Here is a 15,875-nt window from a genome sequence, read left to right as displayed (position 1 = left end):
GGCTTCCTTGGAGTGCTGGGATCCAGCATCTTTCCCATTCCCTGCACTTTTGTCCCTCGTGCTCTGTTTGTACAGAGCTAACAGTAGCTATTAGCTTGATGTGCAACACTTTGTAAAGAGCAAGGTTTTTGATTTACTGAGCTGTAAATCAAACCTCCCCTCCCCACCCCACCACCAAGAACAGGGCTCAGAGAGGAGACACGGTTGGCAGCAGCTGTCGTTTGCATGTGCAAACATCCCGGGCCCCTCCTGATAGTTCCTGTGTGCCAGTCACCAGCACATGTTTCACATCTGAGTCACATTGGGTGGAGGGCTTCTGAGCTGCTTGGCAAACACAATTGAAACACACCAACCTGTGTAGGACTTCTTTCATTTTTGTGTACTTGGGTACTCATATTGATAATAAAAAGAAGCACGGGTAGTTATGACCAAAAGAAAAGTAGGGAGTGTCCCGGTACCAGCATGTCAAAAAGGAGTCTTAAAAAAAAATTAAGATTGCCAAAAGTTGGTATAAATTGCTTTAATCAAAATCTTCACATACAAAACTCACAAGCATTGGAATAAACAAAATTTTTAGAAAAGATCTAAAAAGAAGCTACCAGGCAAATGATAACTTTGATGTTTTGGTTGGAACTTACATTTTTACAATAATAATAATAATATATTATTAACTTTATGTTGACTGTATGTAAGACTTTCCATCTTACACTCTCTTTCCTTCTGTTATTGAACTTAGACAATGTAAACAAACTCAGCCTTCCTCGTTTCTGATCTATGTTATCCCCTGATACATAACCCTTCACAAAATGGATCTGCTCCATGGATGCACACACTGAACTCAAGTGTAACCTTTTCAGTGTGCAGGTTTCCATCACAGCTACAAAAGTACATCAGTTTTGAAAGTCATCTCATTAAAAAAGGTTCCCTGCCCTACATTAAACCCCATGTAACTAGTAGCATCTTTTTAAAGCTTAAAAAGGGAGGTACAGTAGTGTGGGATTGTTCTTCCCTGCTGTGCTCATAAATATAAGGCTTTGAGAGTGGTGTGGGCTACATACCTTCAAGAAAAGTAGATGCAAATAAATATATGCAGGAGGCCCCAGCTACTGTCCTTGGCTTTTTGTTGCTCTGGGAACCAGCAGCCTGTGTGCCACGGGGAGCTATTGCTGGCACAGCTACCTGCAACAGGGTGTGCATGGGGAAGGCTCAGCTGGGGAGAAAAGCCACCACCAACACTGATTTCTGTCCAAAACTGCTGTTTTTCCAGTAGGAAGGATGTCAGCCTGACTGGGCATTTCTGTCCCCAGGATGCTCTATAGCAACTCTGGTGGTTGAGGGGTGAGTGGTTTCCTCGGCATCTTTCCTATCCCATTTCCCCAAGACAAAAGAGACCTGGGTGCATCAGGGAGTGTGAAGCAGAGAGAGTTTGAGAGCTTTACCTGTGCACAGGTTCAGGAAAGTCCTTTCCAGCTCAACTGCCTGCAGAGTGGTGCAGGCTGAAGGGTCATGAGGACTCACTGTGCAGCCTCCTGAGCACAGAGGGTTATTGCCAGGGCCTGCTGGGCTCCTCTCCTTTTCGTGCAGGGAAGAAGTGTGTGATGGCAGAGATCGACCACCCTACAGGAGTAGCCTGAATTTCCTGCATCAACAACTTGCCTTTGGAAAGCACAGAGCCACAGCTCCATCTTGTGACTGAACGATCCTAGCTTGAGAAAAATGTGTGTTGTCTCCCCAGACCGAATAGAGGATCTGGTTTCTCAAGGCCTTTGCCCCTGCAAGCACGCTGACCTTGGTTTGCTTTGTGTGTCCAGACTTTCCACCCCATGACACCCTCAGCAACCACAACCCCCTCTCAGGCTTCCCCACATAGTGTGAGGTCACAGCTATACAGCTCAAATAAAATTCTGCTTATCCTTTCTGAAGGCAAGCTTTTGGAGAAACTGCCTTAGGAGCTGTGCTTGCCAAAAGGAGAGGGAGAGGGGAGGTTGCAGTGCCTGGGTAGGCAGAACCCCAGGTAGTGTGAGAAGCTCCCTGCGTGATGTGGAGAAGGGTTCCACGCTCGAGCACAGTGACAGGCTAGATCAAGAGCAAAACCAGCACCTGCCTGGTCTTGTCTACCTGGATAATTCTCCTGGAATCTTCCTTGTACCAGTTACCCAGTGGGACCTTAGTCTTCCCCAGATAACAGTTGTGCTAGTGCTGCAACATTTGCATCCCTTACCAGAATTAAATCCCGTGGCAGAAATGTGAATTTCTAGGATTAGAATTTCCTACTAGGCAAATGCTTTACATTTATCCTGAGTGTGTGTGTTGACCACTCAAATGCAAGCAATAGCTTTGGCATTTTTGATAACATAAAAGCCGTAGGAGAAGGCTGGAAGGCCAAGCAGTCTGCCAGGACCAAGGGGCTTTTCCACAAGCTCTGGCAGTGTTTCATCATCCAGCATCCGCAGCACGCGGCCGTTCAGCTCAATGGACCTGCAGAGGGACAGAGAGACTGTTTGGGCAGCTGTGCTCTGTTTGCCATCGAGTACAAGCTGCTCTGGGCCTAAGTGTAAACATTAACTCAGCCCAAAGCCAAACCAAACTTCCCTTGAATGTATGTGTACACACACACACACAGACATCTGCAGCACTCCCACTACAGGGACTCCTTCAGAGTGGTAGCACAAGCACATTTAAAAGTACATTTCTTTCTCTTCCAGTGAGGTCAACAGCTAGACAGACTTTGAAAAGTACAAATTTAAATTACTTTTTCTCCTGAAAATATTAATATTCTTTTTTGCCCACAGAGCAGATCTTTTCCCTGTGGATGCATTAACAATGACAACAAAAAGATCCCACCCACATACAAAGTCTGAACACGTTGCTATAAATCAGGAGCTGGCACTTGGGAAAGCAATATACCTGTGCTTGTGCAAAAAAAACCAAACAAACAAACAACCAAACCAAGGCAGGACTTTAGCAGCTGGTCCAGAACACCGACACCTGCTAGGATAAACTTCCAAATTAACATCAAGTAAATGTCCTTATAACTTAGTAAGCTTTCAGCAGCCTGAGTTTAGGAGAACTGATTTAACAGAAGTCAGATCTTACTGAAACAAATCCAGATGAATGAATGGTAACCTCTTCTTTCCCCTTGCAAATTGAAGAAAGTGAGGTTTTAAAGGCCATCTAAGCCTACTCACAGTCTTTCCACAGGGACTGGAGGAATTGCAACTTACCTGGAAAGAATATTCTCTTTGCCATGAGGAAGTAAGAGGTACTGATCCACATGCTTGCTCGATAGGTAATCTGGTAGCTCCAAATGTTGGGTGACGTTGTAGAGGTTTAAAGCAAACAGTGTCACATCCCCTTCTCTGTACTTTGGGCTGCAAGGCAAGAGAAGGTGATGGTGGGGATCAGAATGATGTGTGACCTTGCAGTGTCCCAAAGGGCATCTGTTGGCCTGGGGGTGGCCATGGGCTCAGTTTCCACGCTATTTTGCCCTTTCTGGAGGCTTACTTGAGGCTGCTTGTGCAGTGGAGGTAGACACGGAGCTTCCTCTTGTTGGCTCCTGCCAGGCTGACCTGCAGCACCTTGGTACCCACCAGCTTCTTGTAGAGCAGTGAGAGCCAGTAGTCCTGGGAGGCACAAAAACTTGGAAATGGAAAAAATTGTGTACATGCCAGGTGCTCCACACATCTAACCTTAATTTTGAAGCTCATGTCAAGGGATTTTCCCCATAGCTTTTTGCTTTACCAAGCTTTTCACATCTACTTAAATTCACACACCATGGCTAAAAGGGAAGCCCTACCTGCGAGCAGCTGTGTTTAGAAGGTTCCTTAGACACATTTTCCCCTTCATAAGGAACTCTCAGAGCTCTGTCAGGGAGAGATTGTGCTTTCGAAATGCCCTTCTGCAGGGTACAGAGAACCTCGGGACTGAGTGCAGGAGTGCAAGCTGACCTTCCTGCAGGAAAGCTTGTACCTGAGGCACAGGTGCAGCACCAGGAAAAAACTCCTAAACTTTGACCCTTTTAACATTGTACTTCTGAGCAGGTATCAGGATTGACTTCTAAATCTGAGTCACAAATGTATCCTCTGACACTCCAGGATGATGCCTCAGAGCAGGGCAATGCCCAGTGCAGACTCATTTTTTCCAGGTCTTTCCTGCTTTCAGAGAGTTTCTCCCAGCTCATTTGTTGGTCTTTGAGGTTTTCTTAGGAAGAAAACCATTGTGTTTCTCCTCTGACTCACCAAAAGCCCAGGAAATTACTTTTGCTATCAGCCTTCATTCTGAATCCCTCTGCAAGGAAATGCAGCCTTCTGACAATGATGTGCTTCCTCATTTCTGTGCTAACTACAGCTGGGCTTGGAGTTCCCTGCCTCTGAAGCATTATTGGCTTGGTTAACATCTGTACTGTCTGTAGGTGAGGAAAAGGGCACACAGTTTCAGTCCAAATTAAATCTATTTTAATGAGAGAATGAAAAGCCCAAAGTCACAAGCCTGATGATGCAGCCTCTGGCATAGGAAGCAGCTGAGCAAGTAGGATGGAAAATCCCTGTATGCTGGGTTTTCTTTTAGGCTGGCTCTGTGACCACCAGTGAAAATCACAATTTGGAAGCAGAAAAATGAGAGGAAAGCTAAAAAGGAAGATGCTGTCCTCTCACCCCAATCTAAGTGCTAGTAGTACAAAAAAATGTGCCACTTCTGCAAGAACAATGTGTAGTTCATATAATGAAGTTTCATAACAGCAAAGTATATTTCCTAATAAATCAAACTATACTAAATGTATATTTCAATTTAATTATCCTTCAGCCACAACTGTAGGATGAATATGCTCATGACCTATAACACTTGAGTGTTGACTTCACGGTGACCTGGTTTTCACATGGAATATAATTGATTTTAATATCACTTTTCCCTTCTGTTTATAAACTACACGTCACTCAGCTGAGGAGTAGTCAAACCAAAACAGGCCATCCAGAAAAACCTTGTGAGATCCAGGAGCTTCTATGTACAAACCAGAGCATTGTGTCCCACAAATCAGTTTCTGCTGTGCTGAAGACTGGCTGCCCCCCTGCAGTTGGAGTAAATATCTAGTGTGCATACATATATATGTAATAGTACATTAACCTGTAGTGCAACATGAGATAGCTTTAGGTGCAAGGATACCAAGCCATCCAAGCAAAAGAAGGTGTTAAAATAGCTGACCTGTCCCTGCACACCCAGAGCTGCCTGTGCAGAGGTGCATCCAGGGGGTGTTCACATACCGGCAAAGGCTCAAAGTTGGCGTCCACCAGGTGATAGGTCCCTGCCCCGAAGAAAACCTGTCTCATTACCACATCAATCCCCTGCCTGGCTGAAAGCCCGAGTTTGTCCAACCACCTGCCAAAAAATGAGGCAAATATCATGCAGATGAAAGTGCTGATCTCAGCAGTACTCTGTTGCCCCTCTCAAACCAGATCGGGAAACAGGAAAGCAAAATGTAGTGAGTGATGATGACTTCCTTAAAAGCACACAACTAATTTCAAGTCTTGCATTGGTTACATGAAAAAATAATTTCAGTCCACCTCTTGAAGTCCAAGTTGTGGGAACAGCTGCTCCATTCCCCTGTTTGCAGGTGGTGGAAACAAGGAGTGACAGCAGGTTCTCCTGAACTGGCCAAGGGTTTAGAGGCTGAGAAAAATCATCACACCAACAAGGTTGCCTGTCATTATCAGACTTTGGCTTGCTGGCACACCAGGCCCTGATAAAAAGTCATCATGTCTTATAGGATGGAAAAAAACTGCTCTCACTCCCCAGGAAGCCTGAGGAAGCCACATTCCTCCTGTGGGGCAGCCCCATTCAGCTGTCAAAATACATGATTTCCCCACATCTGGGACACAGTACTCACATAAAACCAGCAACATAAGTGTTAGACAATCTGGGAGCTCCTCCTCCATAGGCAGAGCTCGTCTCTCCCAGCCACACCTTCTTGTCCGGCACAGTCTGACCAACAATCTGGCCAGCGTGGCGTTAGGAAAGAAGAGAAAGATACGACAGTTAATTTTTTGGCTACTGAAATTAAAAATATTTTGTGTTTTAGCCAAAGGCTTACTCAAGATGTTTACATTTAAGGGATAACTCTCTGACATGGGATGTCACAGAAATTTGGATTGAAAGGACTAGAAGTAGATTTACATTCCCCCCTGAAAAAATCCCTAACTTGCTACCCATGTAAAACAGGACAAACATCACTAAAATCCAGGTCCCATAGTTCCTCTTGTGCTGAGTAGTGCTATATTCTAAGTTATAATGCTGTCAGGATCTCAGAAAAAAAAAACAAACAACAAAAAAACCACCCCAAAAACATTGGGGGGATGGGATAACGATAAATTACATCTCTGAGTAATTACTCTATCAATAAATGAGAGTGTTGTAGGTGTGTGATGCATCTGGCATCATGTTTGCTGCATAGCAAACTGTTGGAGCTCATTTATTGTTAGTATCATTACTTTTAATTTTATTTTTTTAATATATCATGTCAGCAGAACTCAAGCTTTGAGTATCCCTGTCTATTGCTAGTAAGAAGTAGTGCTTTATTTTGGATTCTGTTAACCCCCTGGAAACTGAACATGGGAATGATTGAACAGGACAAGGCACCTCCAGGACTTCATATATGGCTGTGGCAAAGGAGTCCAGCACTTCAGGGCTCAAGAAATCCCCCCTTGTTGCACTCTGTCCATTCACATAGTAACTGAAAATCAGGGAAAAAACATAGACAAAATTAGACCAGTGGTACAAAACACCACTGAAAGTATTCAGTTGATTGGTACATTTATCCACAGCATGATTTTTCTGTCCAGTGCTTTTTAATTTTTTGTTTCCAAATGTGTAGGTCTGTCACTTGTATTTAAGGGACTTAAAGATATGATTACCTCAGTGGAGTCAGGATATCACAGGAATTTCCACCAGCAGAAGTAATAGGTTTGTTTGCATCTATTTATTAAGAATAAGGAAAACATTACCAAGAGCCAGCTTCTGTAAGTCTTCTCCTGTTGAGGAGTCTATGTGATTACTTGCTTAACTCTAATAAGTTATATATTGAAAATATCAGCTCACAGCATCTGTCCATCTGCTGGAATATTTTGGCCACTTGGAGGGACCTGAAACATGGGCATCCCTATGGCATAAATGGTGCCCTCCACCATGAGCAGAAGAGCTTTTAAGTCTTGTTTGTCCAAAAAAATTGGAATGGCGGTTTTTGCAGTTCATCCTGCTCTCACTCAGTCTGACCAAAAACAGCTGAAGCCTTCCAGCCACAAGAGGAAGCTAAAACCTGATAATCCTAAATGAGTTAACAGCAGCCCAGGAAGGGGAAAGGACATGTTTCATGCCTTTCTAGCAGCTGAAAATAGATAATTGCTGTATGTATAGATATATATAAAAAATGAGTATGTACATCTTTTCTCACTGTTGTCTGACTGCTGCATATCATGTCCTGCTTTTGACTCTGGAAAGAAAACTGCCTTCACATGGAAATGACTTTCAAACTGAGTCCAGTTTACTCCACTGTTGCCGTGAGCACTTTAAACCTACCAATCAAAGTCCCTGCACAGGAGCCAAGGGCCAGGTGCCAGTGCTGTTTGCACTGTGTGTGGGATCTGAGCGTGAGGTACCCACACAGAGCCTGAAATTACCCCAAGAGCAAACTCAAGGGAGCAGGAGGAGCTGCTGGCAATTCTCCATGGACAGGGGTCAGCCAGACCTACAGGGCTTTTTCTTTATATCAACTAGACATAAGTAGAGCAAACAAAATTATCATCTTGCACATGTTGCATTCCCTGTGACTAACCCCTACCACTGCTTTTTGGTCTCTGCACCAAGTAGACCCTTTGGACACTTCAGCATTTCTGTAATGTGCTCCCTCAATTCATCTCCTTTCTGAACACAGAACTTTGTGGAGAGGCCCCTGAGAAACTGTCAAAAGGGGCATTTCACCCCCCTCTTTTCTGTTGAGATTGATAATTCTGTTCAAAATGACATTTTTTAAAGAAAATGAGGCAGTAATCAGAGTGACAGTGGCATCCAAATGGTACTTACTGGTGCCATGTGACAGAGTCGATCACCTTCCCTCCCGATTTCAGGAAGCTGCAAGCAGAGGGAATGGTGGAGGAAAGGGGATTAGTATTACCAGTCATTACTCCCACTAGTGCAACACCATGCACAGCCCTCCCCTCTCCCCACACTGGCAGTACTGATGGTGAATGCTGGGGGCCAGGCTTCCCATGGCTTTTAAGTGGGCTTTGGGCAGCCTGGCTTCCTCAGCAGGTTGCTGGGAGGATGAATTGACCTTTGTATAACACGTGGGTGTTTTTCAGGCTAAAAAGCCTTTGTTAGCACAACCCTAGAGCCAGTACTCAGTGGGAAAATGTGGGGACCACTGATGTACTTCCAGCAGCTGAGTTTAACTGGCTGAGTATTCAGGCCTTGAACTCAAGCATGCAGGTAAGATTATAATTGTCATCTGTCAAGGTAAAAAAAATTGTTCAACCCCTGCCTTAAAGCCTCTTCATGCCTCCTGCATATAGAGGCAGACAAGCCACAATTCTCCACAGCTGCCCCACTGCAGGGAATGCTGCTGGAAGCTCGCACTCCTACCTTCTGAGCAGTCTCCGCGTGTGCTTTCGGGGCTGCCCAACGTCAGGGCCGTAGAGCTTGGCATGCTGATAGAGGGCATAGTTATTCAGCAGTTGGCGTAAGTGAATGAAATCTTGTCCCAGCTGGAAGCCATCAATGTGAATGCCAGATTTCTTCCTGAAGCTGTTGGGCTCTGAGGAAGACACATGCACATCAACGCCCCTCTCTGTTTCTGGGGCACAAATTAGGGCAGTTCCATCCACATGGGAAGCACCAGTTCCCTAAGGCTTCACCTAATCTGGCATAGTGTGGGTGAGATATTTGAAGGTGAGCATGAAACCAAAAGCTTGGGGGGTACAGCGTGCTGCTCTCCAGGACTCTGTCCCAGCCATAGGTGACATCCTGCACCTTGTGGGGTATTGTTCACCTCATCTCAAAGCCCTGGTAGGAGCAGCAAAATCATCTCAATTTGCTCATTCATTTTGCCTTTCTGTAAAATGCCCCTGAAAATTAAGACCTTAATGTCTCTTTATAAAACATCACCTTGCCTTGATGTGCCATCATCCAAAATATCCAAAGTTACTAGCCCACCCCTACTTTTCTAGGTGATGGCTGGTCTGGCCAACAATCACTTACCATTCCCAAGTTCCCAGGAGATGTTGTACCTCTGGGAAGCACAGTAGTCCAGCAGTGCCTGGGCATTCGAGCTGTCCCACTGCAAGCCACCTTTCCGCAGCAAGGCATTGAGTCCAAAGATCAGGTGAAACCCTGAGCAGTTTGCAAAGCTGTAGAGAATATCCAGTGTATTTTCTGCACAGAGGAGAAAGGAGGGGTGTTTATCTTAAGGTAGCTGACCTCTGGCCAAGCAACAATCTTTACTGCCTGTATTTATTTGGCCTGATTCTGCAGATGTGCCAAACTTTCCCAGCCAGACAGAGGAGGTCAGGCCTCACTGCACATCTTGCAAGCTTTGAGAACCTCCCAACTGTCGCAGACATCTTATGTGAAAAATCCTTTCTTGGGATTTTTCTCCCTTCTGAGAAGCTGCAGTTTCAGCAACCAAATGTAAACAATGATTATCTGCTGCTGTGGAATGCAACAGGTGGACCCTTGATTGGTCTCCTGTGGATGTTTGGATTTACTGACCACTCATGGCAGAGCTGGCTCTCACTCTCTGTCTGGGACACAGATCTTTGTTATTCATTCTTTTCTATTCTTAGCTTAGCTAGCCTTCGGAGAACTTTTCCTTCTATTTCTTTTTAGTATAGTTATAATGTAGTATATATATCATAAAATAATAAATCAAGCCTTCTGATAATGGAATCAACATTCTCACCTCTCTCTTCACCTCAAAACCCTTGTGACCACTGTCACACCCAACCCCTGCAGCTGAATGCTATTAAATGTGGGATGGCAAACAGTAGAAAAAGAGTTCTCTGAATATTTTTCAAAGTGGGTGAAATATTTCTTTTTCAGTGGTTTCAGCTCCTAATAGCCTATGGCCCTTTTACTGTGGGGCAGAGAACTGCATCCCCCTGTTTAACTCTTACTTGTAATGGTGGTGTTTTTGTGCTTTTTCCGGTTCTGTTCGGCAAGAATCAGCTTCTCCTGGCTGGGCCATTGGGCCAGCAGCACCTTCTCAACAGCAGCAAATGCAGGCCTCGAGCCACAAGCCTCTGTAGGAGAGAAGAAGGTTGATAGGAATTAACTCCTCACCTCAACACCCAGCAAGCCCTTGTTCCAGTGAGCTGACAAAGCATGGGCTGCGATGCTTGAGGAGCAGATAAGCCAGCCTGGCATGCAATGGTGTGGCAGGGCCAGGGCAATGCTTCCTGCACTGGCCATCTCATGCAGGGGAAAGTGCTGACTTCTCCACACGGCTCACTGTCAGGAGCCATAAGGCACATTTCCTTCAAAGCTTTTTTCTTGGCTTCCAACCAGGAACAGGCCATAATCAGAGAAGAAGGCATGAGCCAGAGTCACAGGAAGCAGCTACTTAGCAAAGTGCTATGAGGTGAAAGTACCACTTGACTTCAAAACTGAGCATCATTGGCCATACAGTAATGTAGGATTGCACAATTGTGCTATGCGCCACAGGAATATACAGGATTTTTTTCATTTGAAACACCTCTTGACACTCTTGCTAAGTTCAAAGAGAAAATACCAAGCTCAAGCAGTTGACAGGGTTCCATCAGGTTTGCATTTGCCCTGTCAAAGCAACAGGAGAGCAAGGCTGCATCCCCAGCCAAGCTCTCTGGTTTTGGGAGAGAGATTGAACACTGCTCTCCTCAGGTTATTTCTGAAGAGAAACAGAACATCTGTTCCTTAATTTTCATAATGAAGCCACAGCTTCTGAGCTGAACTTGACCATCTTCCAGACAGTGAGGGAGCTCCCAAGATTGCTGCAGGGAGCACAGGGCAGCAAAGGGACAGTCTCAGGAGATGCCAGAGAGGATACAAGTTCCCCTACATCCTTTCTCCATTTCCCACAGCTGGCACAGCTCTTCCCACAAACCATGCTGAAAGTCCACAGATCTCCTCTCCATGGATGCTGGCAATACTGAGACTGTGGAGGGTCCCCAGTGTTGCTGCTGTGCCCTGGCAGCATCCTCAGCCTGTGTAAAAGACCCTCCAAAACCTAGGATGGTTTCAAGTCTGACAAGTTGATGCCCACTTTACCTTGCTGTGCCTGAAATTCCCAGAGGATTTTTTCTTCTGAGGTTGAATCCTTGTTGGGATCAAAGATGAGAAAGTCTGTCTCAGTGCCACCAAACCTCAGGAAACCTGGGGACAGGGCCGTTGCCAGGGCACGCAGCTTGGAATTGCTGAGGAGGGAATGCCAAGAATTAGGAAACCACTATATTTATGCAGACTGTGTAGAGGATAAACATGGCAAGCACTTTGAGGAACATGCTGCAGTAGGTGACCTGGGGCTACCCAGTAGCCTCCAGGAATTCCTGATGGCTTACTGGGATCTGAATTCGAGCCCTCTGCATTGTACAAAAGGGATGCTGATGGCCAAGTGAGCCAGCAGAGCTCTAATGGGCAACAAGGGGAGAGCGTACCTGAAGGAACATCAGCAGGGAGCCAAACCCTGGGGGCAAATAAGGCAAAACTTTAAAACAATCTTCATTTTTTTCATCCTAAACATCCTCCTCCCCTAGATTTTTTAGTTTTGTTTGTGCAACACCAACACAAATGTCCTGGGAGGATCTGAGCACAAGACTGACTTTACATCATCAGCCCCAGCTTCCAGTGCACAGACAAAGCACTTGCCTTTGTACCCAAGGGAGACTGAGTCTCCCTGCTGGGACAGGTGTTACCTCTATCAAAGCAGGGGTACAACAGAACATAACTGTGACTAGCTCACATCCCATGCTGGATTTGCAGCACCTCACATGCCATGCAGGATGTGCAGCACCGACAGGCAGCCTTCTCTGGGGGAAGAAGCCACAAGGCTTTGGAGGGCACTGGGCATGTTAGGTGCTATCTGCTCCGTGGTGACAAACAGCAGATTAGAGGCCACCAAGTACTTCCTGCTCCTCATGGTGGCAGGGCTGGCCACAGGGTGAACCCCAGGGTGTGAAGATGGGGCTGGATGTTGGAGACCTGAGCGCTTTCCAGTAAAGCTGGTGACACCTTTCTCACCAGCCCAGTGAGGACAAAAACGTGCAAGTAGTGGGAAAGCAGGACTGGAGGATCCACACGTTTTTTGAACGCTTTCATGGATGGTGATTCCGCCATCTGCTTCCCTGCGCAGCCTGTTCCAATGCATGATTACCCTCTCAGTGAAGAAATTTTTCTTAATATCCAGCCTGAAGCTCCCTGATACAACGGAGGCCGTTTCCTCCATTCCAGTCAGCTGTCAGCTGGAAGAGACTGACCCGCACCTCACTATAGCCTCCTTTCCGGTGCTTGCGGAGGGCGATAAGGACACCCCGAAGCCTCCATGCAAACAACCGCAATTCCTCCGTTTCCTCCTCCTTTTTTTTCTGCTGGCAAAGCAGTCCTCTACCAGGCTCATTCTCGAGCAGAGCTTTCCCTGCATCCCCCCATGCCAGCTCCTCCTTCCCCGAGCACCAACGGGCCGGCGCGGCTCGCACCTGGGGAAGGCACCGCCTTGTGCCCTGGGAGGAGGGAATTAGTGAGCCCGAAGCAGCCGGGATCCAGCAGCCTCTGCCCGACCCCATTTCTAGGGGTGAGGCACTCCCCGTTCCCCGCGGCTCGCTCGGCAGCGCCTTTGCCGGCACGTCCCGCTCCTGCCCCCGAGGACCCTTTCTCCTTTGCCCAGCTGGGCGACAGGCGACTTACCTGAGTAAGGCGACATAGCGCGGGTCCCGGGCGAGGCTGGCATCCAGGGTGAGGGAGAGGAAAGCCGGGCTCACCTCCGCTCGGGGGCTGTCCCGGAGCCCCAGCCGCAGCACCGCCGGTCGGTGTTCCTGGGCCAGCGCCGGCGGCGGCAGGAGCGGCAGCAGGAGCGGCGGCAGGAGCGGCAGCAGCATCCCCACTCCCGGCCCGCCGCGCCGACACCGCCGGCACCACCCCGAGGAGCTCGGAGGGCGGGCCCGGAGCCGCAGCGCTCCGCTCCCCGCCGGGAGGAACCGCGCTGGCGTGAGCAGGACCTTCCTCACCCTCTGGAAGAGCTCCAACAGCATCTTCGAGCCTCAAATTGGCAGCAAGACGCCCGACAGCCGGTGTTACCCAAACGCCTCAGCCATTGCAAAGTGAACCTGAGTTTATGGCCGGCTCCTTTCCTGCTCGCACCTTCGCAGCCTCGCAGCCGCCTCCTCCAGCATCCCGCCCTGCCCGGGCGGCCCTGGGCATTTCCGTGTACAACCAGCGGTCTGGAAAATGTCACCAGCACTGAACGCCGCCTCTGCAGGGCTGGGATGTCAGCCTGGAACCCCGTCTGCGGCCTTCACTGCGGGACACCGACTGCCAGCAGCACAGAGCCCTGTCAGGCTGAAACCTGACTCTTGCAACAGTCCATACTGTTGGAACAAGTGCTTGTCCTAATTGCAGAGGTATGAAATTTGGAATTGCTGTCACCAAAAGGTTTCAGGCAGGCTCTGGGTCTGCCCTCTAGGTGCTCCCTGCAGAGTCCAGTCCGTACCAGAACTCGTTCTTTGGCAGCAGCTGACCTTGCCAGGGGGGCCTGTCAGGGAAGAGCCAGCTGCAGCCATGGAGCAGGTATGGCTTAGTGGCATGGAATGGCTTGGGTTGTTCCAAACCCTACACCATGGACAGGGATGCCTCCCACTAGACCAGGTTGCTCAAAGCCCCATCCAGCCTGCCCTCGAACACTCCCAGGGATGAGGTGCACACAGCTTCTCTGGGCAACCTTTGCCAGTGCATCACCGGCCTCACAGTGAAGAATTTCTTTGTAACATCGAGCCAAAACTGACCCTCCTTCAGCTTAAGGCCATTCCTCTCTTGTCCTAGCATTCCATGCCCTTGTAAAAAGTCCTTCTCCAGCTCTCTTGTCATCCCTTCAGCTACTGGAAATTGCCTGGAGCCTTCTCCTCTCCAGGCTTAACAACCCCAGCTCTCTCAGCTTCTCTTCAAAGGAGAGTTGTTCCAGCCCCCTGATCACCTTTGTGACTTCCTAACAGATTCAAATTCTTCTTGTTTAGGGGGCCCAGGGCTGGATGCAGTACCAGAGATGGAGTCTGGAGCAGAGGACGACAGTCATCTCCCCTGACCTACTGTCCACTCTCCCTTTGATGCAACCCAGAATACAATTTGCTTCCTGGGTTACAACAATGTTTCTAAGTTTCTATGCACACTACTGAAACATTTGCAGAATTTTTAAAGAACTACATTTAACACCACCATTACATTTCCCACCTGTACCAATTAATCCTGAAGCATCCATATTTCTTAGGAAATTTGTTTTGAAAATGGTTGTCTGCTTGAACAGGCTGTGGATCTGTTACTTTATTCAGCTGCAGTGCCTCCCATACACACTGAAGTTGGGGCATTAATCTGTGGCTCAAGTGCTTGCCTGCCTGGCCCTTCCTGTTCCTGCTTGCTCTACATTTTTGTACTATTAAGTAACTCTGCTCCGGAACTAGAAGAACTTGACTAAATTAACTCTGCTTTTGATAACACATCCACGGCCCTGCCAAAAAGGAAACATCAGTGACACTTCTGCCTCAGTATCTTAGTTGGGGTAATGCTTCCCATTTTGGGAGTGCAGCACCAATTATATGGCTACACCCCAGGAAGGGCTGGGGTGACTATCTGCCAGAGGAATAACTCATCTATCAGCTGATGACTGGAGCACCAAACAAAGTACACCACCCCAAGGGTAAACTAAGGACAGAAGAATGCAGTTCAGTGTGTGAAAAAATCATTGCTGCAATTCTAGCTAAGGTTGTTGCCACAGGTGCAGGAGGAAAGGTCAGGAGCTGTCAGGCAAGGTGTAGCCTGTGCACAATTTCTTTCTGTTGGAATTCCCTACTTCTGCCTTTATTTCCTTCATGTTCTCCTTTGAGAGGACACATTTTGGGTGACTTGCTACTGCACGGTGCCCTTCTCACAGCAAAGGCACAAGGTGTGTATTTCAAAAGGTCAAGGCTATGTTTTGGGATCAGTTGCTGTGTACAGGTGTGTGTGTACGTGAAGTCTGGCATGTGTTGTGTTTTTAGCAGCCTGCGAAACCTTGTTGCTAGAAAACAATGCATTCCAGCATTAGCTTAAGGTACTAAATGAAAAGTAGCAGCTTTTGCCTAGGCATTTTTCACATGGTTTTATACACATTTTTAAATATTGCAGAGTAGGATAGCTCAGTATAGATGTATTTGGAGTTATGGAAATCAGCAGAATTTGAGCGATGCCCTGTGAACTACAAGGGGAGCACTTAAGAACTAGGACCAGGCTTAAGCCCACTTTAGTATTACTTGAAGCCAGCTCCAAATAAGTGTCCGATCCCTCTTCCTCATTTCACACAAAACCTATCCCCTGCCTTGTGACATTCAAATGCTTTGGTCTTGTAACTTCTATCAGACAGTTCTGCTTCTCCCAGTAATGCCATTAGACACCCTGTGGTGACTAGATTTTCATAACTAGAAAGAGCTAAAAACCTTCCAGGAATTTCAACTGTCTAACAGCAGCAGCAGCAATGTGCTATTGCTAGCAGGGGCACCTCTGCTGTTCCCGGGCAAGCACCAATAACTGACACATTTATACCTGTATCTATATATGTTATTTATACCTGTATCTATATGTGTGTCAGTGCTTCACCTTGTGTATATTAAGGGAATTCAGAA

At 47.2% G+C, this 15,875-nt stretch overlaps 1 protein-coding gene across 1 annotated transcript; it reads right to left on the bottom strand.

The window, feature by feature from the left end:
• Window positions 1-1,778: 1,778 nt before the first annotated feature.
• On the bottom strand, window positions 1,779-13,259 carry HPSE (heparanase). Its single transcript, XM_054295475.1, has 12 exons — window positions 12,916-13,259; window positions 11,284-11,429; window positions 10,155-10,280; window positions 9,241-9,414; window positions 8,626-8,797; window positions 8,068-8,115; window positions 6,628-6,721; window positions 5,879-5,985; window positions 5,256-5,370; window positions 3,505-3,623; window positions 3,225-3,371; window positions 1,779-2,478 (listed from the first exon to the last, which is right to left on the bottom strand). The coding sequence occupies exons 1-12, from the start codon at window positions 13,257-13,259 to the stop codon at window positions 2,319-2,321; spliced, it is 1,752 nt and encodes a 583-aa protein (XP_054151450.1). The 3' UTR covers window positions 1,779-2,318.
• Between the last annotated feature and the right edge of the window lie 2,616 nt (window positions 13,260-15,875).

Source organism: Melozone crissalis, unplaced genomic scaffold (genome assembly GCF_028551555.1).
Source record: "Melozone crissalis strain CALT ecotype California unplaced genomic scaffold, PUWL_Pcris_2 ptg000006l_1, whole genome shotgun sequence".
Classification (NCBI taxonomy): Eukaryota; Metazoa; Chordata; class Aves; order Passeriformes; family Passerellidae; genus Melozone; species Melozone crissalis.
This window is presented reverse-complemented; position numbering and strand designations above follow the sequence as displayed.